At 43.3% G+C, this 26,468-nt stretch overlaps 1 protein-coding gene across 1 annotated transcript in view; it reads right to left on the bottom strand.

Annotated features, from left to right (window-relative positions):
* Positions 1 to 926: 926 nt before the first annotated feature.
* slc5a9 (solute carrier family 5 member 9) overlaps positions 927 to 26,468 on the bottom strand; it is a 75,557-nt gene continuing 50,015 nt past the window's right edge. Inside the window, 10 exon segments of the mRNA XM_085982886.1 lie at positions 927 to 1,326; positions 2,467 to 2,617; positions 14,099 to 14,314; positions 15,466 to 15,634; positions 19,912 to 20,062; positions 21,452 to 21,494; positions 21,497 to 21,549; positions 21,758 to 21,865; positions 22,917 to 23,052; positions 24,201 to 24,406. Coding sequence (XP_085839012.1) covers positions 1,121 to 1,326; positions 2,467 to 2,617; positions 14,099 to 14,314; positions 15,466 to 15,634; positions 19,912 to 20,062; positions 21,452 to 21,494; positions 21,497 to 21,549; positions 21,758 to 21,865; positions 22,917 to 23,052; positions 24,201 to 24,406 — 1,439 coding nt within the window. The 3' untranslated portion in view covers positions 927 to 1,120.

The following is a 26,468-nucleotide window of genomic DNA, read 5'->3' as shown; positions in this document are numbered from 1 at the left end:
CTAATGGTGCTGGGCATGGCTCAAGTGGCATGAGAATAAACCAAATCGTTCCAAATAAATTCTGAAATCGCTAAGCTGTTAAGCGTCTCTTGCAAGGAATCTATTAAAGCAGTTGAACCTGCTACTCTGGAAGCCATGATTGCCTTCAGAACCTCCTGATGCTTTGTTGCTGCTGGCATAACATGGACTGCCATACTCTCTAAGGTGTTCTGCATGGCCTGATGAACTTCTTGCAGGATCATGGACTCCTGCAACTTAGCGACATCTCTGCCACATACATTCTGTTGGTTCTACTGTTTTCTTTCTTTATTAAATATAATTTCACAACTCTGAAACATTTTTGTGAATTAAATGGATGACACTATATTTAAAATTTAACAAAATGAAAAAACCCATCAACTGGAACTTACTGCTAATTTAATGGAATCTGCAACAGCAACAGCACCTAGTTGACGAAAGGGCTCATCCTTGACTGGTTAGCGATGAAGTGCTAATTAACAAAATTTATGTTAACTAAAAATAAAAAGTCAATCTTATTTGCTTTGTTAAATCTGAGCTTCGGATATTTTAAATGTATGCAGTGTATATGTATGTATAAATACGTATGCGTGTATACACATGGAAATATGAAATTCTAAATTTAAAAACATTTTAATGAGATATTTTTAAAAATGCAAAGCAGTGATCTTTATTGATTCAGTGGTAAATATTTAAAAGCTTTTATGAGGAAGAAGGGGTAGAAAAATAACAGTTTAGATTAGATAAGACAGGAAAGGTAAAATTTAAGTTTAAAACATTAAAATGAAAGAGAATATGAAAGAGGAGACAAAAATGGAGCAAAATTAGTGGGGGGGGGTTCTGTTTATATATAAAATTCTGTTTTTTTTTAATGTTTCAGCTCGAGGGTAATTGAGCTACTCCTGCCATTATTATTGCAACGTGTTTATTTCAGCAAAGTGTCACTTGAAACCTTGCAAAACTGTCTGGCACACTGCACCTATCAGTAATACAAAAGTTAACACGTATATAACTGTTGCCATAAACCAATTGTTACAAACAATTATTTCACCAATGAGATACAAAACAAATCCTGCAGTAACTAGGATCCCAAGAACTCTTCTTATCCAAAGTATCCCCAGAAGAAGACATTAATTGCCAACAGGATTAAAGCATTTGTGTTGCACACATTTCGCCACAAAGGGTCCTCTTCAATGCTGGTTAAGCTTTCCTGTATGGCATCATTTTCTTCTTCTGTGAGTTCAGGTTTTTGCTGCATAGAGAGGCCACAGAGACAAAAACATGTTTTCTTCCACCAGGAAAGTGCCACTGTTTGAACAGAAGTAAGCACAGCAAAATTAAATGAAATAAACAGCTTCAACTGTATTAAACAAGCAGCGCTGCTGTTATGTTTCTCAAAAGAAATGCAATGAAGAAATACGAAATTTTGGGGGTCAACAATAACCTTGCTGGAAACATGACTGTGTGTTGATGACACACGCGGTGTTATTAATGCACTAATTGGCCAGCTAGTTCAAGAGATTAAGAGATACAATGTGAGTTGCAAATCTCCAAAAGTTGCTGGTCGATTTACGCCACTCTACTGTTTGTTTTATACAAATGCAGCTCGCCCCCCTCCTTGTTATTTTTAAGAACTTTCTGGATTTGCACATTAATTGCCCATTATACTTGCCGCAGACAGTTAGGGCTGGAATTTAACAGCCTAAGTACCTTTTTAGTGACATGATAATTGTTAATGCAATGCTAATCAACCTCTCTGGCCCAGAAAGGGAATAATTTAAACTGTTCAATCTCATTCCTGCATGTAGTAAATTGTTGTTAGAGATTTTAAAAATGTCAAAGTTTAAATTAATTTTGTTTTGTTACTTTTCCTTTCTGTCTCCTTTTTCCTCTCTGTCTTAATCCTATCTATCCCTCTATTTATTTCGCTTTCTGTATTTGATTTGACTCTAATTCACCCACTCTAATTCATCCTGCTTCTCCGTCATCCTCTGTTTCTTTCTCAATCCTTAAATCTCATTGGTTAAGGAGATACACTGTTGGTCCCAACATTCCCTAAGGTCCCAGATACCCTATTGCCCTCGTCATGCCGTTATAAGCTTGCACTTCCAGCAAGTTACACCACAATATTTTACGGCAGTCTTTTATTCCCTACTTCCTGAAACAATCAACAATATTTCTTGCTGTTTTCCATTTTTCTACCTTTATACTTTTTGATCCAGACCTCCTCCCCCCTTCTCAGTCTCTTCCTTTTGCTATAGTGAATTTCCTGGCTGACAAGCAGACAATTTCAACTGCAGGTCACTGATATTTGCAGATCACTCAGCAGAGGATGCATGTCCTCTTTGGACTGGAATCACTGGATGAACCACTACTACCATAGCTAATATTTAGCATGTGACAATACCATCAGCATTGGCCCTTTTCAGAAACTCATCACTCGTCTACCTGTTTCTTGTAGTACATCGCTCTCTGTAATAGATAGCCCTTCACCATTGCTCTCAACGGATTTGGCAACTGTCTTTGGCTGGCTCCAGGGATCATCCAAGTCATTCTTAGAAGTTTTACTGTGTCTAGTCCACCATGTTAATCGAATCAGCTTTGGAAATATAAAACAATACAATCACTTACTCTCTGACTTCAGGAAACTATTTATGCACAGTTTCTTTTTTGTTGTCAACATTACACAATAATAAAATGAACAATTCACTTGTGTGCTGGAATTTCATTGGCGAAATACTGGTCAAATACGGTGGCCGTTTTGTCTTTGGGTTAGACGGGGGAATAAAAGAAAGAGTACTACTGTTTGCAGCAGCAGAGCCTATGTAAATAAGATCTTAATAAAAATTAAATGTTTTGCAGTTCTGCCCCACCTACATGTCACTCAGAGATGGAATCTTGTGTTTGGAATTAAGACAGTTGCAGCCAGTATGCAACCTGAATGGAGATAGAATACATGGGTACTCTGCAAATTAGTATAAAGCAGAGTTTTTGAAGCAGAAGAATTAAACTCAACTCACTGTTTGCCAACATATAATGATTTTTAATGCATATTTATTAAAGATTATAAGAATGGTAATAGAATCTTTACTCAAAGATGTAATAGAAAAACATCCAGAAACTGAAAATGTAATGAAGAGTAGTCAACATGGATTTCAAAAAGGAAGGTCATGCTTGACCAACCCTATTGAATTCTTTGGAAAAAGTAACAGAAAGGGGTAGATAGGGTAACGTAGTAGATGTAATATATTTGGATTTCCAAAAGGCCTTCGATAAGGTACTAAATAGTAGACTCATGACAAAGATCAGATCATGTGGAGTCAGGGGATAAGTAGCAGAATGGATAGCAAGCTGGCTACAAAACAGAAAACAGAGTAGGGGTTAAAAGTAGTTACTCAGGCTGGCAAAAGGTGGGAAGGTGTATTCCACAGGGATCGGTGCTGGGGCTGCTGTTGATCACCATTTACATAAATGATTTGGACTCGGGAATCATAAGTACAATTTCAAAATTTGCAGAAGACACCAAATTGGGGAGTATCATTAGTACAGAGGAGGACTGCGACAAAATACAGGAAGACATTAATAAACTTGCAGAATGGGCGTACAATTGGCAAATGATCTTTAATATAGACAAGGTGGTACATTTTGGTAGGGAGAATAAGGAGGCTACATACTACTTGGAAAATAAGGGCTCGATTTTGCCAGACCTGAGGAGGCGGGATAGGAGGCGTGTGAGGTGTTAAAATTGCAAAAAATGGCGGGCGCTCCGATCCCGCCTCCAGCGCGCCTCCGAGCAATTTTTCCAAAATCGGTGTTTCAGACCCCGTTTCCATCCCGCCTCCAAGAGGCGGAATAGGCCCTTAAGGCCCTTAACAATCAGTTAATTGTCTCTATAATCCCATTTTGGGAGGCCTTTCTGATTTTAACACTTTTCCCCCATCCTGCACGTCTCCTCTGGAACACGCCAGTTAATCCTGGTGGCCTCATAAGTGGATTGTTTACTAACAGCTGCAGCTCCACCATTAAAAAGGCATTTTCACCAATGATCATTTGCAGGTGACAAATCTTTATTATCTCAGGTCTGGGGGAACTTTTAGCAGGCATACTCATTGTTGTGGAAGTTTGGAGCCTGACACCCATCTCCAGTGTGGCCTCCTGGGAAACCCCTCTCCCCACCTTGACTGAGCGCTTCCTCAACTGAGGCATATACCAGAAGCATGGGAACCATTTATTTCCTTTCCTCCTGGACATCAGATTTGGATGAAGACCAGCCATGGCAGAACCATGAACAACAGCAGCACCAACAGCAGCAGCAACAACAGGAGCGCCAAGCTGCTGCTCACCCACCTGAAGCTGCACAGGCCAGAAGGTGCCAACGCGCGACCACATTGCTGCCCGGGATGCAAGGGACGCACTCATGTTGGCCAGATTTGCTTAGCCTGCACAATCAAACGCTTTTGCCTCGCACCTTCTTACCAGAGCATCGACAATGGACAAGAACCTGCGGATTCCTATCACTCTGACCACCATACTGACAATTGCAAGTCGCATTAAGCCCTCAATGTGGAAGTCCCATTTGCGAAATGACACAGGCCACAACTTCAACAGTTTGCCATCATAATTTTTTATCACAACAAGCAACTGATGGCATTTCAAACATAAACAGAACATAACACCCAAGTGACTACCCTTGAGATTACTTGTGCATTATCTTCCTCTTACGCGTGCTTCTACGTGGTGCTTCCCCTGTGGCTTCAGCAGATGTGGAGGCCCCTTGCTCACTTTTTTGCTGCTCCTGTCTCTCTGGGGTTGTGAACCTGTGAGGGCTCGGCAACAGTCTGCTGCTCCTGCGGCTGTGCAGTGGATGAGACGCCCATCTCAGTTGGGTGAGGACTCTGGTGAGGCTCTGACTGAGGGCTTTGCAGTGGCATGGTCATGTGAGCACTTGGAGAGGAGCTCCCACTTCCTTGTTGTCTGCCACCAACATCCCTCTCATGGGTCGGCCCCACTTCAGAGCTAGCAAGTGGCTTGACAGCACCTTGCTGCATTTCAGGGGGGCCATGAGGGCCCGTTTCTGCACTGGAAGTCCTACTCCAGAGGACTTCCATGAAGGTCTGGTTTCTATGCTCAATTGCTGACCATCGCTCCTCAAGAGATGCCAGTCTATTCTGAACAATGACCATGTTTTCAACACTCTGGCAACTTAGTTCCTCCATGGCCATAGCCATCCTCTCCTCTACCATAGCCATCCTTTCCACAAAGGTTGCCATCCTTTCCGTGGTGATGCGTTCATGCACCAATGCCTCCACAAAGGCTCTGCTCATGTTGTCGATGGACTCCTCCATTCGCTCCACACGTGCAGTGACCCTGGAGACAAAACCTGCCAGAGACTCCTGCACCTGTTCCTGGAGTTCCAGCACCACTCTCCTTCTGGATGGACCCGGAGGCACAGGGTTGACATGCAGCTGAGCCGAGCTGGAAGAGTCCTGCGCCCTCAGACGAGGACTCTCCACTGCTGCCCGTCTCCACCATCTGCTGATGCTCACTTGTGATACACCAGGTGACAACACTACTCTATCTCGCAAAGGTCCCACTGAGGTGTGAGTATCTGCGCTGGTGCTGGGTGTGCTGAATTCTGCTGATGCTACGCCCTCAGAGGTTGCAGCTTCCTCTGAGGAATCTTGAAGCTCAGGCTGTTCCTCCTGGACAGTGCGGATGGGGGCTGTTGATGGTCCTGTGGGGGAGTAAAGGAAAGAGTTAGAGATGTGAGGTAAAGGTTGCATGCTCATTGAATTGTGCAGATGATCATAAGTCAATCTGTTAGAGCATCAGAATCATTATCAGTCACTCATGCAATGTCAATGAGAGAGATGCTAAACTGTTCTGTCACCAGCTTGCTGTGATGCGCCCATCTGTCCGTCCCTCACTTGCGAATCTTCCTCGACACCGGTTATTTCCAGGGCCGCCTCCTCCGAGGTGGTGAGCTGAGCTACTGAGGGTGGCCGTCCTCCTGTCCTCGCTCTTTCCCTCTTATTGTGGGCTCTCTTTTCCTGCAATGAGGGACACAAGTGGAGTTTGAGTGAGAATGAAGGAGTGAGTGTAGAGAATCCATAGCATAGATGCTTAGAAGGAGACAAAGGGCCCTCCCTGTGTGTTGTAAGTTGTTGTCATTGCATCACAGTGCTAGGGAGTGTGAGGGCCGCATGGTCGAATAGTTAAGTGAATATGACCATAGAGAGAGAGGGAATGGGTAAGGGTGCAAGGATGTCAGTGTCAAGTGGGATGTGGAGGAAGAGATTGGCAAAGCAGAGAGCTAGTGAGGGGAGGCGATGGGGATCAGATTGATGGTGATGGGAAAGTCATACTCACTTTTCCTGTGCAGAGAAGGCCATGAAACCTCTTCCTGCACTGCAGCCAGGTTCTGCGGCACATAGAGATTGAGTTGACGTCCTGGGCCACTTGCATCCACACAGCTTTAGTCTGCTGGGGAGGCTTTTTCCTCTCTGAGGAAGGGAAGAGCACCTCCTTATTTGATCTTGCTCCCTCCACCAGAGCTTGGAGGGAGGGCTCATCGAACCTTGGAGCACACTTTGGCCTACTGCTGGACATAGTTGCTGCATGAAGCAATCACAACAATGGGCATAAAGTTTAAAGTCTCCAGAAGAAGCAAGACTGCTTGCAGGCCTTAAATCCAGCAGCATTGATGACATCATCGGTGGCGACTTTCTGTATGAAAAGACTCATTGGGCCAGGGATTTCCACACGCTGGAAATCAAATGCCCCATTGGGGCAAAATTGCACTTTTTCCCACTTCACATCGGAGTCGGGGTCCTGACACGAAAACCACCTGACACACCCCAGCCCGCCCCCAATTGCAAAATCGAGCCCCAAGTGTCTAAATGAGGTAGAGGTGCAGAAGGATCTGTGGGTATAGATACATAAATCACTAAAAGTAGTGACGTAGTTTAATAAGGCCATAAAATAAAGCAAACAAAGCACTGGGGTTCATTTCTAGGGGGACAGAACTGAAAAGCAGAGGATTATGTTAAAATTGTATAGAACCTTAGACCACACGTGGAGTACTGTAAACAGTTTTGATCTCCATATTATAAAAAGGATATATAGGCACTGGAGAAAGCGCAAAAAAGATTTGAATGATACCAGAACTGAGAGGTTATACCTATTAGGAAAGATTCAACAGGTTGGGGTTCTTTTCTCTCGATAAAAGACTGAGGGGTGACCTGATAGAGGTCTTTAAGGTTATGAAAGGGTTTGATAGGGTAGACGTAGAGAAGATGTCTCCACTTGCAGGGAAGACCAGAACTATGGGTCATAAATATAAGATAGTCACTGATAAATCCAATAGGGAATTCAGGGGAAACTTCTTTACCCAGAGAGTAGTTAGAATGTGGAACTCGCTACCACAAGGAGTAGTTGAGGCGACTAGCATAGAAGCATTTAAGGAGAAGCTAGGTAAACACATGAGGGAGAAAGGAATAGAAGGATATGTTGATGGGGTTAGGTGAAGTAGGGTGGGAGGAGGCTCATGTGGAGCATAAACACTGGCATAGACCTGTTGGGCCAATGGCCTGTTTCTGTGCTGTAAATACAATGTAATATTATGTAATATTTGTCCCAGAGCCAGTAACATAGCCTATATCTTGTCTATGTGCAGCCCAGAGAGAGCACAACCCAAATATACTCCACAAATATTCAGAATGTTGCCAGACATCCAACATATATGAATCATGGGAGACTGATGTATTTGAATAAAAACTGATGTTTGATTTTTCCTCAAAAGTTTTTTTCAAGGCATCACACTGTTCTGTCACAACAAATTCCCTCTGACATTACATGGGCCACTATGGTTTTTTGCACTTTGTTGCACGTGAAATCAGAAGTAATGTAGGTTGACAATTTAACTCTCGACTGCACTAAAGCCAAGAGGTGCAGAACCACCTGCAGGAAGTAGTCTCACACAGCACAGCACTGCAATAAGTTTTAAAAATGGTCCATTGTCACTGGGTAGAATACAACCCACAGCTGGCAATATAACTCTAGTCTGTGAGTTTTGAAAATATCAGTCTGTAATTCAAACCTGTAATGTAACAGGCTTATAGAGTGTTTTAAATGCTTGAAGTATCTAACTGTTCAAACACTAAATATATACATATATTTTATTGAGAAGGGCAGCTCCTGAGTTCCAAGGGACAGTCGGAAGTGAGATATGCTGGTACGTACCTTTTATACATTTGGGTCATGAAACAGAAGGTACCAAATTATAGGGGAATTTTAATCCCAAAAAAAGGGTTGGTTGGGGTCGGGTGGGAGGTTAAAGTGTTAAAAAATTGAATCCCGACCGCATCCTTTAACGATCAATAACATGTCATTCTATAGTGGACACTAGGTGAAGCTGTAGAGCTGGACATAGCTGTATGTACAAGACTACACTACCCAGCTGTATATATATTAAGACAACATTACCCATGAGGCACTAGTACCCACAAGGCAACGGTCAAGATGGCAGCCTACACACAGCACACATGCTGCATCTCTACAGATACTGTACCTAGAGAACATGTACTGAATAAATGACTAGCTAGAAGCTAGCTGTGTTCATAATAAGAATGTCTATTTATTAATGAACATAACATGGTACCAGGGTGGTAAAGATCTGCTGAAAATTGTGAAAAGCGACATGGAGAATTTGAAGCCACCAGAGCGTTTGAATCTCACAGAAAAAATCGACTACAATTGGCAGACTTTTAAACAGCAATTCGAACTCTACATTGCAGCCATCGGATTCGGTACAAAGCCAGACGCAAGGAAGATAGCGTTGCTGCTTACAGTTGCAGGCCCACAGGCGATAGAGGTATTTAATACATTTGTTTTTAATCCAGTGGAGAACAGAGAAAAATTAGAAGATGTACTAAAAAAATTTGATGCACATTGCTCTCCCAAAAAGAATGAGACGTATGAAAGATACATCTTCCGTTCTCTGACACAGCAACAAAATGAGACTTTTGTTAGCTTTATAACTGATCTAAAACTGAAAGCACAGACATGTAATTTCTCTGAGCTCAAAGCATCCATGATTTGTGACCAGATTGTCTTTGGTATTCATGATAAAAAAGTCAGGGAACGTCTGTTGAGAGAAACCGAACTAAATTTGGAAAATGCAGTGAAAATATGCCAAGCCAGCGAGCTAGCTCGAAAGCATGCGAAGACTTTCAGTGAAATCAATAATGATGCGATTGTAGTAAGTGCTGCTGTCGGTGCTGTGTCCTACAAAGGGAAGAAACGTGGGCAGAACAGAAATGAAAAGCAATCGGAGGCTGAAATTTTTAATTGTAAACGCTGTGGTTACAAACACCAGTTAAGACAATGCCCAGCGTTTGGAAAAATGTGCACAAAGTGTAATGGAAAGAATCACTTTGCCAAACAATGCTTTCCAAAAGTACAAACTAAGAAAGGGCAACGAGTTAATGTAATTGAGGACACTGATTTAAGTGAGACATTTTTTGTCGGAATGGTGTCATGTGACGATATCAAAAAAGATACAGAAAATGTGCAGCCCTCAGAAATGGACAATGCTGAACATAAAGTCAATGCAGTAAAAGTGGACAAATGGATGATCCCACTGCAGGTAAATGGAGCATTAGTTACCTTGAAACTAGACACTGGGGCAAAAGCAAACTTAATCAGTATGAGTGACATTAACAATATGAAAGAAAAGCCCAAAATACAGAAAAAGTCAGTACTACTGAAGAGCTATAATGGACAGAAAATAGATAGCTTAGGTGTATGCAGACTTAAAGTGACAGTCAAAGTCAAAGTGCATCATCTCATGTTTTCTGTTGTGGCTGAAAGACTTGATTCGATACTAGGTGACAAAGCTTGTGAAGACTTAGAACTGGTCAAGAGAGTCTACCGTATAAACTGTGCCATAAGCAGACCAGGTGACTCAGGTGATGAAGCAGAGAGCCCATCAAGGATGAAAAGGCCAAAGGGTATCCATGTCTTCAAAAAGCCTGGTTTCTCCAAGAAGAAAGAAAAAGACTTTAAGGTCAAAGAGAAGCCAAAGGAAGAAAAGCACAAACAGGAAAAACACAAGGAGAAAAAGTCCAAAGATATAACCGCAGCAGATGTTGTTAAGCAGTGGAAAGAGAAAAAGAAGAAGCCTGCACCAGAGCAGGAAGCAGTTCCGGTGGATACTCCTTCTTCCCTCAGGCCAATCTTTGGTGTTCCATTAGCCGAGGCTGCTGAGAGGACTATGCTGTATGATGGGATCCAGCTGCCAGCAGTTTTTCGAGAGTGCATTGACTACATTGAGAATTATGGCATGAAGAGTGAAGGAAACACTGAAACCCTCTCCAAGCAAAGATTGCAAGGAGACCTCGATCTATACAAGAGCAGATTGATGACAATGCCGCAACTGCATCTTGTCATTCACCGCCAGAACAATCTCATGAAGACACATCAGACTTACCCGTGTTGAGAAGATCCACACGTGAAGTAAAAAAGCCTGATAGACTTAATCTTTGAGTACAATGTAAAGCTTTGAAAATGTGTTGACTGTTTTGAAAATGTTTATGTTTATAGAGCACTAACAAAAGTGTTACTGATATTATCTTGATTGATATTGATTTTGTTAAACCTCAAAGGAAGGGGGATGTAACGATCAATAACATGTCATTCTATAGTGGACACTAGGTGGAGCTGTAGAACTGGACATAGCTGTATGTACAAGACTACACTACCCAGCTGTATATATATTAAGACTACATTAGCCATGAGGCACTAGTACCCACAAGGCAACAGTCAAGATGGCAGCCTACACACAGGAGCACACATGCTGCATCTCTACAGATACTGTACCTAGAGAACGTGTACTGAATAAATGACTAGCTAGAAGCTAGCTGTGTTCATAATAAGAATGTCTATTTATTAATGAACATAACACATCCCACCCACTTCTGGTTTTAACAGAGGCCGGACAGGGGGTGGGCAGCCAACCCGCTCCCAGGAGGCGGGTCTTCCATTCAAATATCATAATCAGGCTGGCGTGCCTCAGATTTAACCAGCATTACAAATTTAACTATGGCTGGTCAGATTTCGCAGGCCTCGGGGGACCCGTCAGCTAAAGTAAGGCGAGGACTGCTGGATCCAGCGTCCCTGCCTCACCCAACCCCCGCGATCGGAGACCCCCAGGAGGCCTCTGGAGTCTGATGTTCACTCCCTCCCTCCCACCACCTCGATGCTCCAGAGTCCGCTGTTCTCTCCCTTACTCCCGATTCTCCTCCGAAGTCTGGCCCGATGTTCTCTCCCTCACCCCCGCCTGATGCTCCAGAGTCTGCTGTTCTCTCCCTTACTCCCGATTCTCCTCCAAAGTCCGGCCCGATGTTCTCTCCCTCACCCCCGCCCGTTGCTCTGGAGTCTGATGTTCTCTCCCTCACCCCCGCCTGATGCTCTAGACTCCAATGTTCTCTCCCCTCCCCCCGATTCTCCTCCGGCCCCCAACCACCCCCCAGCCCCCACCCGATCCCTCCATCCCTCCTCTCTGCAGCCTAGTGCTGCCGGCCTACCTGCTCGTAGCCAGGCAGCCTCTCCATCTGTCTGGCTACGAATGGGAAAAAGAGGTTTGAAATGCAGATCAGGCTCTGCCATTAAATTTAGCAGGGCCTGCAGGAAAACCATTCTCCCAGGTTTCCCGACGCTTCCTAGCCTGCTTCCTGATTAAAATTCTGGCCATGGAAACTAAGGTGCAGAAACAGGCAATTTGGCCCAACTGGTCTATGCTGGTGTTTATACAGAAGGCAAGCCTCCCACTATAATTACCTCTTCCCATCCTGCCCCGGATCCCTCTATTTCTTTCTTCCTCGTGTATGCATCAAGCCTCCTCTTAAATGAATCAGTGCTCTCTGCTTCCACCACCCCATTTGGCAGCGAGTTCCACATTTTCACCACTCTCTATGTAAACAAATTCCTCCTAAGATCTTTATTTGATTTGTTCTGGACTCATCCACAAACGGAAACAGTTTCTCTATATTCACCCTATCGAACACCTTCATGATTTTAAAGACCTCTATCAGGTCTCCTCTTTTCCAGAGAAAGCAGCCCCAGCCTGCTCAATCTTTCTTGATAGATTGCATCCTCTCAATTCTGGCAACACCCTTGTAAATCCTTTCTGCATTTTCTCCAGTTCTTCAATATACGTTTTGTAATGTGGAGACCAGAACTGCACACGGTACTCCACATGTGTTTAACCAAAGTTCTATATAAATTTTAAATTGACTCCCTGCTTTTGTGTTCTATTCCTCTAGAAATGAACCCCAGGACTTTGTTTGCACTCTTTATGGCCTTATCAACTTGTGTTGCTACTTTTAGCATTTTATGTATCTATATTCCCAGATCTCTTTGCTCCTCTGCGCCATTTAGTTTCTTACCTTCTAAGGAATATCTAGCCTCCTTATTCGTCCTATGAAAATGACCCAATTCACACTTTGCTATACTGAATTTAATTTGCAATTTTTCTGCCCACTCTGCGAGCCTGTTTATGTCTTCCTGTATTTTGGTTCAGTCCTTCATATTAGTACTGTAGTTATATCTTCCATTTTGGTATCTGTAAATTTCGACACCATACCTCCAATTTCTGAGACCAAATCATTTATATATATATATATATGGTTGAACAACAGTGGTCCCAGCACGGATCCCTGAGGGACACTACTTCCTACTTTTTGTCAGTCCGAGAAACATCCCTTAACCTCCTACCCTCTGTTTCCTATTTTGTAGCCATATTTCAATCTATTCTGCTACCTGGCCCCTGACTCCACATGCCCTGATCCTTGTCATGAGTCTCTTATGTGGCACCTTATTGAAGACCTTCTGAAAGTCCATGTATACCAGATCCACTTCATCTACTGTTATTATTTTTTTTAAATCAGTAAGATTGACTAAACATGGCCATCCTTTTAGAATTCCATGCTGACTAGTTTTTATTATACTCTCTGCCTTGAGATGTTTTATTATCTTATCTCATCTTTTAGCAAAGATTACAGTATCTATCCTACCACTGACATTAGGCTAACTAGTCTATAGTTCCATGGATTAGCTTTTTATATATGGAGCAATTCCTGTATTCTGCAGGGATGCTGTGGAATACAGAAATTTGTCCATATATAAAGAACAAAGAAAAATGAAGCATTAAGGTCATGAAGTTAAAGTGCTGTTTTGGCTCCATGAGTGGGGAAAAAAAGATTCAATACTGCTTCAGTTCTGTGCAGCAGCTAAAGTCTGATTATAAAACATATTTAACATCTTTTGGTCTTGATATCAAATCAAATCCCATTCCCCATTTCGCAGTGGAATAGATTGGCTCAAGCCAGCTCCATGAATCCTTTTCTTCATGGGCGCTGAGATATTATGTCATAAATCAATGCAAGCATCTTTGAGAACATAAGAACGTAAGAAATAGGAGCAGGAACAGGAGCAGCATATGGCCCCTCGAGCCTGCTCTGCCATTCAATAAGATCATGGCTGATCTTCTACCTCGACTCCACTTTCCCACCCTGGCGATCTCAGTCTTGAATATAGTCAACAACTGAGCATTCACAGCCTCCTGGGGTGGAGAATTCCAAAGATTCACATAGGTAGTCCTGATCATCGAGTTATCCCTCACGTTTGTAGAACAAATTAGTTTTCTTCTAATAGAGAAATCTAAGTGTAGGCTCATAGTGATGGGCACCAAGGTTAAAAAGTGTAGTAGAGGAGTTCAGACAAGAAGTAGTGGTTAGCTGATGCCAGGGTTCGGTTTTAAAAGCCAGTAGACGGGAGATAGGAAGACTACAAACTAAGAATGAAATAACAAGGTTAATCCATGTTTTTAATTGGCTACATGTATTGCATAGATTTTATGAACAATCAATTCAGATTCCTTTTAAGAAAAATCTAAAGAGAGTTCCAGGTAAGAGCTTGGAATACTCTCCAGTAGTGGAAAAGCCAGTTTTACACACAGACACTAAAAAAAAGATGCAGTTTCTTTAAAGGATTGATGAAATACTGAATGCCTGCTACTTACATTTTCTTCCTGGATTGCTGGAGTTGTTAGGCTGATGACAGTGATAACAATTGCACTTATTCCACATAGAATCAAAGCAAAGTAAAGGTAATGCACGTCCTTGATGAAAGAAGGCCTTTTATCCTCTTCACCACATGATGGTGCTCCATAAACAAACTCCATGATCATTCGAACAAGACCCACAGCCAGCCCTATTATCAGGCCCCAGAAAGCACCCTGTGATATACAAAAACACATCCCAATGCTTTTACTACATATTAATTCCCAGCAAAGACAATTTATAATCCAGGTATAACATTTACAGCCCTTATGTTGTCACACTCAAGGTAAGAGTTTCTTTAGGAAAGTAGCTTAGAACACCCTATAGTGCAAAAATGTAACTCTTAATATGTGTTTATATTAGATAACCATGTCATAACTTTTTATGCTTGAAATGCAGCTGTATACAATCTGCCATGGTGTTACTAATCTGCTACTTTAGTTTCAAATAGGAATTCTCCTGTTTTGCAGGCCAGAAAGGCCTTTAAGCTAATGTCCCTGAAATTTACTATATTCATGTTTATCCTTTTCAATGCTATCTGCACTAATATTGTCAATTCACTGTGTCACTGAAGATATCATGATATGCCAGATATTGAGTCCTTTGTGTAATGCTATGAGAGAAAGCCTACTGCTACCATAGGTCTGCGTGTGTTAGACTATGTCATAGGTAAACAATGGTAAAATTTATGCTCCTAACTACCCACAAGAGCGTCTTTTAGCTGATCTATATGTAAGCTAAGCAGTTTTATAGTCCATATGTTTTTCAGATACCGTTCTGCCCACTTGGAAACTAACAGCACAGAAAAGAGAAATTGGCTGAAGGATCCATGATCTCAACTGGTGTGATGATGGAGCCACCAGTTCGGCTCGGTGTCATCAGGCTAGAGCGGGTAAAAACAGCCAGGGTCTTGATCACTTTTCAGTGGCACCTTTGGAAAATATGTACTCATAGAAGTTGGATAAAAGCAAGATTGGGCTTGACTGTAATGACCCCATATCAAATATCCTTCTAATAATGTCTATAATTGTATCTGAAGAATAGCCATTTGGCTGAACTACTGAAGAGCTGTCAGAGCCCATGGGATTGTATCCCAGCAAGTGGGGTGGGACATTGCTGATTTGGAACCATTCTAAGTACAGTACTCTTCTGCTGAAAGAAAAGTGCTCCTTCAGCAGTATGGATTACTTTTGTAAAACAACTTACATTTATATATTTTGAAAGACATCATCCATAAAGATTTGAGGCTAGCTTCAGCAGATTTTCCACATTAATGGGGTATTAAATGACAGTAATTGTAACAGCTCTCACTGGTACTGTTTCTTACCGGCTCATTGACTCTCTTCCAGAATACTGCCATAACAAAAAGTGCGGTGATCGGCGGTGCTAGGTAACTGGTAATAGACTGAATGTAGTCAAAGAGCTGGCCACTGTTAGCTGTCTGGATAATAGGGATCCACACTATACTGATGGCAACTAGGAAAATAATAAATATCCTGCCAAAAGAAAAAAAATAATGCACATGCTTGAGAAAAGTAATTAAAATGCCTTGATAAATAATGGGAAACAACATTCAGGCACATCTTCTGTACAGGTCAGGGGTTCCATAAGACAACTACATGGTCTCTGTGCTGTTTTGTGTGTGTCCACCAACCACCTTCTTTATTTATAGACACTTTCTTAATAATGACCAAAGCACTCAAGAGGTCTTTTTATTATTACAAGCAAAAAGGGCAGTGGAGTAAATCATTTATTCAATATGAGTGCTCCTCATTCCTGCAGTTATGGAGTTTTTGAAAACTAAAAGATCTTTATAAATAACTGGACACATGCCTTTCCTTTTGTGTAACAGTTGCATAAATAATTCTCCATGAATCTCTAAACAATCATATTAAGCAGAGTGAAAGATGTACAACAACAACTTCCATTTATATATGCCTTTAAAGTAAAAAAGAATCTCAAGGCACTTCACAGAATAAGCATATGGAAAATGGACACCAAGCCAATAAAGGAGAGATTAGAAGAGTGACCAAAAACTTGGTTGAAGAGATATTGAGAAGTTGAATTCAGTTAAAATAAATAAATCTGGAATAAAAGCTGGTATCAGTAAAGTGACCGTGAAGCTGTCAGATTGTCATAAAAATCCAATTGGTTCACTAATGTCCATTAGTGAACAAAACCTATCATCGGAAGCAGCACCAGACATACCTGAAAATGAGGTGCCAACCTGGTGAAGCTACAACATAGGACTACATACATGCTAAATAGCGGAAGCAGTATGCGTAAGTATTTGAGCATGTGACTAATAGCTGTTATAGGTTAGAGCAACACAATAAGCTGTGCTTCATATGTGTCAGACTGGGTGTGCTCAGAATATCCTATATTAACAGAAGCTACTCGCATGCACTGTAAACCAGAAGAAGAGTATTAATCCACGAATACATGTAAGCGATTTAATGCAGAAAATGGTCAAAAGGTATAAAGTAAGTTTGAGATGAAGACCAAGCATCATAGGCTGCATGTGTAAACCATGGGAAATGCATTTTTCTTTGTGGGTGTTAGCAGGTAGATCCTCATTAGATGTATTCAATTTCCTCCCTGTCCCCATCACAGGCACACACACACACCTAGATCTAAGCAACAGGAAGTTTCATTCTATGACCAAGTTATGCTGAAGTTTGCATTCTTTCGGCCTACGATGTTGTATTTGAATCACTTCAATTTAAAAGCTGCAGTATAACTAGGGGACTAATCTTCATCTCGTTACCGCCCTGTTCACACTAAGAAACGGGCCGGTCGCGAGATGCAAATCCGAAAAATAAAACTTCCCGACAACGTCCCACCATCTTTTTGCCTGCTGCAATTTGGGAGGGGCTTTGAAATAGGTGGCCTGCACTCCCGCCTGAAAGAGGTGAGCCTCATTAATATATTTAATCGGGGCCCTATAAAATATTTGGGATCCAGATGCAATTTGGGGGTTTCCGGCCAGTGGAATTGAACGTAGAACATCCTCACTCACTATCACCTGTTCTCCCCAAAGTGTCGCTGCCAGCTCAGCTTCATGGAGGAGCTGTCAGATCCCCCCTCCCCTCCTCCTCCCCCCCCAATCAGTGAGCTGAATGTCAACGCTCCGTTAGCCGCCCATTTCGCACCTCAAAAATGTACGACGGGCAGTTAAAATTCTGGTGGGGAGCTTGAGCACCCAGTTGCCCACATGAATCAAATTTCAGGCAGGCTTTTAAATGGGCGCCCAGCACCCCCACCCAAAACAGGCAAGAGGTTGTTTAAATAAGCAAATCAGGGTCTTACGCCTGTTATGGAACACTGAGTGCAACTTTCAAGGTGCAATGAGGGGGAAGCATGCACAGTGCATGCTAGTCCCACTTTCTCCAGGCCACCCTGAGCCTGTTCCCCCCGCCCGCCCCCATCACTCAGCATCTGCATCATTTCCCGCAACAGCCCCGACCTGCTGGCCGGCTGCATGCAGTATCCGACCAAATTTTCTTCCTCACCAAAGTGGTGAGCAGCAGCGAGGTGCCCATTTGTTAATGAGGGGCGAACCTGAAAATAGTTCGGGCCTCCCGCCTGCTGCATTGGATGGGCCCGACTGGCGCCCCGCCAATTCAGTGCCCAACCCGAAAATCTACTCCCTAGTTTGCACTGCTTTAATACCTGCCAGAATTCTAGTACTAATCCCATTCAATTTTCTTGTCTAAATTAATTTACATATGGCTGGAATTTTTCAACTTCCGCGGGTGTGTAATACGAGTGATATCCATTGACTCTAATGGTAAAGAAAATCGGGCAGGGTGTATAATGTGCAGGCTAATTAATATCGTCCGTTTTACATCCCCGCCAAAGTTGAAAGTTCTGGTGAATGATTCATAATTCCAAGTGTAAACTCTATTAATTCTAGTCAATTTTGAAAGTGATTGGTACCATTAACAGGGAATGTCACAAGGGAACAAAAATTTGTGGCAGAAAAGTGACAGCCCAATACCTGGCCTGCTCTTCACTGGCTCTTGTACCAAATGCTTGCAAGGTGGGTTTCCACTTGCGTCTCTCGACAGCACCATCCCATAGGTCAGCACTGCAGCAGGCCTACAAGAAACTGAAGCCAGGTTTCAGGCTACAACTGACCGTTATTGTCCCTGTACATGTGCAAGTTCTATGCTGCATGGTCACGCTAGAGTCCTTGCACCAGATAGCAGAGCTCAACATCTTCCCCTCTTCTCATCTGGACACTGGCAAGGTAGGCTACCAGTCATTCCCAGGTGGGTTTTTCGAGCCCACATCTTGGCAGGTGCAACCAAATGAGCAACGCCAGCTCCTGATCACCCTGGCGTGCCTTCTTATATGCAACACCATGTAAACCATGACATGTTGTGATTGGGATGCTTCTTAAGAACACATCCTGGGGGGTCACCATTGACCAGCCACATAAATACTGTGGCAACAAAAGCAGGTCAGAGGCTGGGTATTCTGCGGCGAGTGTCTCACCTCCTGACTCCCCAAACCCCTTCCATCATCTACAAGGCACAAGTCAGGAGTGTGATGGAATACTCTCCACTTGCCTGGATGAGTGCAGCGCCAACAACACTCAAGAAGCTCGACACCATCCAGAGCAAAGCAGCCCGCTTGATTGGCACCCCACCCACCACCTTAAACATTCACTCCCTCCACCCCACCCGCGTATCATGGCTGCAGTGTGTACCATCTACAAAATGCACTGCAGCAACTTGCCAAGGCTTTTTCGGCAGCACCTCCCAAACCCGCGACCTCTTCCACCTAGAAGGACAAGGGCAGCAGGCGCATGGGAACACCACCACCTCCAAGTTTCCCTCCAAGTCACACACCATCCTGACTTAGAAATATATCGCCAATCCTTCATCATCACTGGGTCAAAATCCTGGAACTCCCCCCCAAACAGCACTGTGGGAGTACCTTCACCACACAGACTGCAGCGGTTCAAGAAGGCAGCTCACCACCACCTTCTCAAGGGCAATTAGGGGTGGGCAATAAATGCTGGCCTTGCCAGCGATGCCCACATCCCAGGAACAAATATTTTTTTAAAACTGCAGCGTAAGGAGTAGACAGGAATTTACATCTCATTGTAATGCCACCGGGACGATTGCCAGCATAGCTGTCATTGGAAAGAGGAGCCTCTACCAATAAGGTTTGCCAAAATGAGGTTTGCTAACCTCTCTCTGCAGATTTTGGGACGTAAGTGAGGATGGAAGAGAACAGAGCACCTCTCTCGCAGCAAGACAACCTGTTATGCTTCCGCTGAAAATGAAAATCGGGTGGTTTCTATAACAGACGGCCGATCTGCAATGTCAGTTTTATGCCTGGGCAGTAAATTGAAAATCTACCCTTCAGTGTACAGCACAGCCCTGGGGCCATTCTGCACACGCCCTTTGAATATGGTAATAAAGCTCCCAGCTGGTCTCAGTGGGAGCACTGGCTGCTTAAATCAGCGGTGCAGAAAGCAATGTTCCCTCTAAGCTGCATAGCCGTGCAGTAATGAGAAAGGGCCCGGGCTGCCCGCTCACTGGCTTTTACATTGTAAAGACGTGTGCAGAAATTTAAAGGGGCCGCGCATTGAAAGAAACAGGCCGCGCAGAATGAAGTGCAACTTACAGGGAACAATGGTGGTTAGTTGGTGATTCTTTTTAATTTTGGCCCACTACCAAAAGATGGGGCGGAAGGGAAACAAAAATATCCCCCTGTAGATTATTTATTGGTTATCAGTCCTGTTGAAATGCGAAGGTACCTGCCAACAATCATCAGCTCCAGTTCGGTTGCGTTTCTGCGGATTCGCTGCCAGATATCCATGGTGAAGAGTGTGCTGCTGCTGTTAAAGATTGAGGTGAGTGAACTCATTAAAGCAGCCATCATTACTGCTATCATCAGCCCCCTCAGGCCTGGTTCAAAATAAAAAAAGAAAATAAAGGCAATCATATTTAAGATAAAGTATTTTTTGGTGGAGTGGCAAAGAGGCAGCCAACATTCAGAACTTCTAGCATGAAACCAGAAATCCCTATAATGTAAATTGATGCCAATCACAATCTTTTTCAGCAACTTCAAAGAAATGCAAGGGATTAAATCTTATAATTACTGTTGTAAATAAGACACTATCTACATGCAGGAATTTGTGGGTTGGAGTTAATGACCCCCAAATCAGCGATGCATCCATCTGGAAAGAAAGAAAGACTTTCATTTATACAGCGCCTTTCACGGCCACCGGACGTCTCAAAGCGCTTTACAGCCAATGAAGTACTTTTGAAGTGGAGTCACTATTGTGATGCACACAGCAAGGTCCCACAAACAGCAATGTGATAATGACCAGATAATCTGTTATTGTTATGTTGGTTGAGGGATAAATATTGGCCAGGACACCAGAGTAGTTGAATTGGGGGGAGGGGGGCGAAAGGGGGTTTAGGGACTGGAGCCCGAAGGGATGAGTGCAGAAAGGGGAGTTCATGATTTGGGATCAAATTAAGCGAGCAAAGCAAAAATCACAAGAGCTCGCTTCAGAACTCCAGCTTACGAGGTATCGGCAGAATTGAATTCAAAGAGAATTTCATAGCACAGCATTGAAGCTTACGCAGTTGAGAAAGCTCGCTGCTCCCGGGGCAACACAAAAGAAGGACGATGAAAAATCTCCTCCTCCAAAAAAAGGGACGAAATAATAATAAATAAAAGCAGGGCTTACAGGAAGTGGAGACCACCCGAGTCCCTCGGGTCAAGGGTAGATTAAGTCTGTATTCTTCTATATTCTTCTGTTTCTGTGTGACAGATTTGTGAAGCTGTAGCAGATCGATAGGCATAGGAACAGTAATTAGTCCTTATTTAGTAGGTGAATTTTTGTCCTTGCCCAAATTTGGAGCAGCTCTCCCCATTGGTAGAAATGTATGAGGCCCCTGCCTGAATCAGGTAGGCACCTCAGCAAACAGAAAAAACAGCAGCGTTGAAATGGCTGCAGGGTGAAATGGAGGGGAAATTGTCCAGCTCCATTTTAACTCCTGCTCCGCTGCATTTCTGCAGGGCGGGGGGAGTTAAAATTCTCCCTAACGAATCTCTGATTTAGGTCATTGGTTCCTGATATTTAGAGCCTGTGTCCTTGATTTTGAAGTTTGCAGGTGGTAGAAAATTAATGAATCCTGTTTAGATTTCCCAAATATCTCAAATAAAAACAAAATCTTCTCATTGGAATGAATTAATTTTGTACGTTCTACATCCACGGAAATGGCCTGAATGGAGGCTAGCTGGCTCCCTACATGGAGAAAAAGGAAAGCTAAGTTGCACTGTGCCACTGGTCTCGCAGTGAGTTACAGAGCCCCATTGGCCAGAGTGGTTTGCCTGCCTGATCTCTGCTGGAAAATAGGCACTTTGCTCACATGGTGAATAACTGGAAGGTGGAAGAAATGTGATATGAAATAAATTAATTATGACACTGGTCCATAATGATAGCTAACAGTTTCAACAGTCTTTCTTGTGGATAGGCCCAGTGAAAGACAATAAACACCAAGCAGTAGACAAAGGAACAAAGAATAGTCTCATTGCTCAGAGATATACATTTCTGAAACTAAAAGATAAGAATAAATGCACAGTCTCACCTACAGGCATAAGTTCCATTACCAGTTTGGGGTATGCAATGTTTGAACATCCTACTCTGGCTCCACAGACTGACTCACAGATATCAGGATCCACACAGCCCACCTGATCTGGAAATGTTAAAATTACATTTATACCAAAGGAAATTAAGTCAGTAATTATACAATTAAGGTCAATGCATTCTTTGGGCAAAAAATTGGGTCGCGCCCCCTTAGGGGCGCTAACTTCGCCGGAGCACTAAAAGTAGCACCCTGAAAAAGTTAGAACCCCCGCAGCCAAAATTGGATGGTACTGCCCCAAGCAGGAGGCGGGACACTAGTGGAAGCGCTCCCCCTCCCTCTTGGGGCGCTCCTGTTCAATATCGCGGCGCTACGTGCAGCAGCCTTGCACAGCGCGAACTGGGGCCTAGCTGGACCACCAGGGAGCAGGGTGCCAGCAAAAGAGCCCGGCACTCAAGAGGAGTGCTGGGCTGCCCGATTGTGGCTGGTGCTGGCAGGTGGCCAGCAAAAAAAAATGGCCGCCCGGCACCTCTTCTTTAAATATCGCTGCCCTGGCCGCACGTACGGCCCCCTGACCCTGTTGGACATAGCATCTGGAGGTATGTCAGGGGGCGCAACCCAAGTTTGCGGCCGGGGTGCGAGCGGGGCGCTGCGAACAGCGATGATGTCATCGCTGGAGGCGCAGCAAAATGGGGCATTACCAGCTACCACCGCCGCTAACCTCCCGCTGAATTTTGCAGGAGGTGTTACTGGCGCCGCGCCCAGGCGCTAGTTGCATTGCGCCCCATTATCGCCCCCTTGGGAGGCGCAAAGCAACAGAATTTTGCCCCCTTTAACTCTTAAAACAATATACAACATAAATGCAACGTTCGCCCCTATTGTGTTGTGAATTTGTCACCGATAGCCACAGGTGTGCTATTTTCACAAAACTTGCTGAATAGAATTTTCTCTCCATTATGGATCTAATGAAAGCATTGTTATTCATCCTTCTATCACTTTACTAATATAGATTGACTACACAGTTATCACGAGAACATCATTTAAATATTTAATTGAGCTTTCTATGCAAAGCAGGGGTTACAGGCTGAAATTCTTTGAATGATGGTTTCAAAGCAAAGCCTCCTGTTCCTTTTAAATAAATTCACACCAATATTGTACACACCTGGATATAGTGCTCTACTAATCATGCCCGGCCAAACAATGAAGAACATGGGCAACATCTTCAGGTAACCTCCCAAAACTGATCCTCCTTTAGCATGAGAAATATTTTTTGCTGAAAGGGACCTCTGTACTATTACCTATTTAAAAAAGACAACTGTAAATAAATGAAATCATTTCAAAGGGTGTCTTAAAATTATCATCTCAGTTTTGTCTATTAACAAGAACAACAAGCAGCATTTATATAGTAGGGCGATTTTCAACTGCCAGCCACCCGATTCTTCTCTGAAAAATGGGGGGCCACATACCAGCTAGAACAGGTGGGCAAAGTGGCCACTCCACCGACTTCGCGCCCAACTTCAAAAATAGCCCCCGGCATCTTTAACGTAGAATATATGTCCCAAGGCACTTCACAGAGGCACAATCAATTGTGTAGAGAATGCCAAATGTCATATTAAATTTAACTGAATTGACAGAATGCTTTATTTCTATGTGTCTGCCTTCAGGACTATGATATAATGCTCCTAAAATTACACTGTGGAATACTAACATACAAGCTCTTAATGGCTTTGTTTGAAATTCCTCTTTCTGTTGTTGTTAGAGGCTTTAATCCATTTATTTTAATTGGGTTAGCATTTCCAGTAAGATAACAGAAAAAAAGTTCAGATGCATAAAATTCGCATGTTGGCATCCCGCAGCTTAATTTCAGTGTCAGTAGGCTAGCAATTACTGTTGGTAATAATAGTGGAAAAATGCTTAACATGTCTACTATATGCTTGTTAAAATAACAGAGAAATGTAATACAAATTCATTCAGCATTCATCTGCTATTATCACCAACATTAATTTCTAGCCTAATAATTAGACTATTGTGTGACAAACAGAAAAGTCTGAGCTCTCCGTCAATGGTGGCTTCGGTTCATTTGAGGAGGTGTGTGAAGATCAATGTAATACAGAATCCTGGTTTGTTTAGTTCATGCTCCCACTCCACAACTAACAGTCTGTCCCTTCAAACTTAAGGAAGTCCTTATGCTCCCAGAGATATGGGAACCCCTTATCTGTGTATAATGAATGGACACATGGGTATGAGAGTCAGTAACAAGGGAAATATAAAAGGTGGTTAGAAAAATGAGAAAAAAAGAAAATTGTTTTAAGGAGTCCATAAAAAATCACATAAATAGCTTCTACAATAATTGTGAGGTATCCAACCATATGGAGGATAAATCATTTCAAGTATACAATTGTTATCACATTTTCCATGTTGATGTCTTCAGGCTGATGTGGGTTACCTGATCAGTGCACCAACACCATGTGGCAAGCACTGTGAGACCAAATATGAGTCCAGGCCAAGGAATGTCACCACTGATTGGATCTCGAAACATATGGAAAGCATCAGCACGTGGAATATGACATGAAGTGTTTGCCACAGTGACGTTGGGAATTGCTTGGAAATACTTCTCCTCCAACCCTGAGTACCAACCAATTTTGTTAAAACCTGAATTCAAAAAGATACATATTTTACTTCCACATGCCATGAGGACTTTTACAGTTCATTCGTAAATTTCACTTGAAAAGTACATTAAAATTACAGTAAAAGAGAATGATACTTCTTAATATGTTATATATTTTGCATCATGAACTACAGTAGATCAGTTCTGGATATATATCAATTCTGTGATAGCTTGCTGTGTCTGCCTCAGGACTATGACAGAATGGCCCTGAAATGATGCTTCTTTCCCTTTAATCATTTCAAAAATATAAGTTTACAGGGTTTTAAGAATTGGCATCACCATGTTGTGGAGTTTTCAAGATGGCTAAATTCTTTGAACAGCCAGGAATAACCTTTACCAGAAAAGTCTCCAGCATTGGAATGTAGTTTAAGTTGGCATCGTAGCAGACACAAACTGCTGCATTAAGTGTGATAAGTGTTGGCTTAGTCAGCTGGTAGCACTCTCACCTATAAGTCAGAAGCTTGTGGGTTCAAACTTCTTTCCAGAACTTGAGCAAGTAACCTAGACTGACAATTCAGTGCAGTACTCAGGGCATACTGCATTGCTAAAGGTGCTGCCTTTCAGATAAGATATTAAACCAAGGCCCGAGTGGCTGATCTGCCTGTTCGGGTGGATGTAACAGATTCCATGGCACCGTTTGAAAATAAAGTAGTTCTGTTATCTTTAGTTAACATTTTTTCCACATCCAACAAGCTGATTAACTTGTTATTCATGTCAATGGCAGTTTATGGGATTTTGCTATGTGTAAATTGGCTGCTCTTTTGGCCTATATGTGACAGGAATTAATTTGTTGTGAAGAGCTTTGGGATATCTACACAAGATGTGATAAGGTGCTTTCTATTGTTAAGTTTTGCAAAGTATTTTTTCAATTTAAAAAACAAGTCACTTATACAGATCTTTGTTGCTGAATGTAATGGCCCAGATTTTGCAGTGGTAATAATGGCGAAAGTGTCAGCGTTCACCATCATCACCCCTCTGAAACTGACCGTAACTTCAGGATTTAGTGCATGTGCAGATTGATACGCTTATCAATTACTCCATAAAAGGCGATGAATTAGGAAAGTAATGAAGAGGTTTTTATTAACTAAAGAACAGAGCATGCCTCTCGTGGCCAACTGGTTCCAAGAAGGAAGTGGGTTGCCGAAACACCCACCTTTATACCTGGTCATGTGGGCGGAGCCAGCTGAGGCATACATTGGTACACAGCGCCAACCAGAGGTAACAATATGCAATAACGATAACAGTAGGATACAATAACAGTGGTTTACCACATTCACCCCTTGTTTAAAATTTAGTCCGGCGGGGTGAAGTGTACTACAAGTTCGTGTAGGTAAGTCTATCAGGAGGCCTTGTATGACATCCTGATCGTCATGGTGGCGGCGGTGGTGGTGCAGTATCCAACGTCGAATCTGGTGTCTGGGTGGTCAACGAAGGGTCCTGGGGCTCCGGCATGCCGTCTGCAGGGGTTGGGTTGGGAGAAGTGGTGGGGGATAACGGTGGTAATTCAGGGGCACCCGAGGGTGCGAGGTCTCGTATGGAGACCGTGTCCTCCCGCCCGTCTGGGTACGCCACGTAGGCATACTGGGGGTTGGCGTGTAGGAGGTTCACCCTCTCGACCAGGGGGTCCGTTTTATGGGTCCTCACGTGCCTCCGCAGTAGGACGGGCCCAGGAGAAGTCAGCCATGTCGGTAGCGAGGTTCCCGATGTGGACTTCCTGGGGAAAACGAACATTTGCTCATGAGGGGTGGCATTAGTGGCAGTACAAAGCAGTGACCGGATGGAGTGGAGCACCGCAGGGAGGACCTCCTGCCAGCGAGAGGTCGGAAGGCCCTTAGATTTTAAGGCTAAGAGGACGGCCTTCCAAACCGTCGCGTTCTCTCTTTCCACCTGGCCGTTCCCCCGGGGGTTGTAGCTGGTGGTCCTGCTCATAGCAATACCTCTCGCGAGCAGGTACTGACGAAGTTCGTCGCTCATGAAAGATGAGCCCCTGTCGCTATGTATATAGCTAGGGAACCCGAACAGGGCGAAGAGGTCATTCAGACATTT

This window comes from Somniosus microcephalus, chromosome 3 (assembly GCF_052327205.1).
Source record: "Somniosus microcephalus isolate GS21.2 chromosome 3, FLI_Smic_1.0, whole genome shotgun sequence".
NCBI classification, from domain to species: Eukaryota; Metazoa; Chordata; class Chondrichthyes; order Squaliformes; family Somniosidae; genus Somniosus; species Somniosus microcephalus.
The sequence above is the reverse complement of the archived record's forward strand: the minus strand, read 5'-3'. Positions and strand labels throughout refer to the sequence as shown.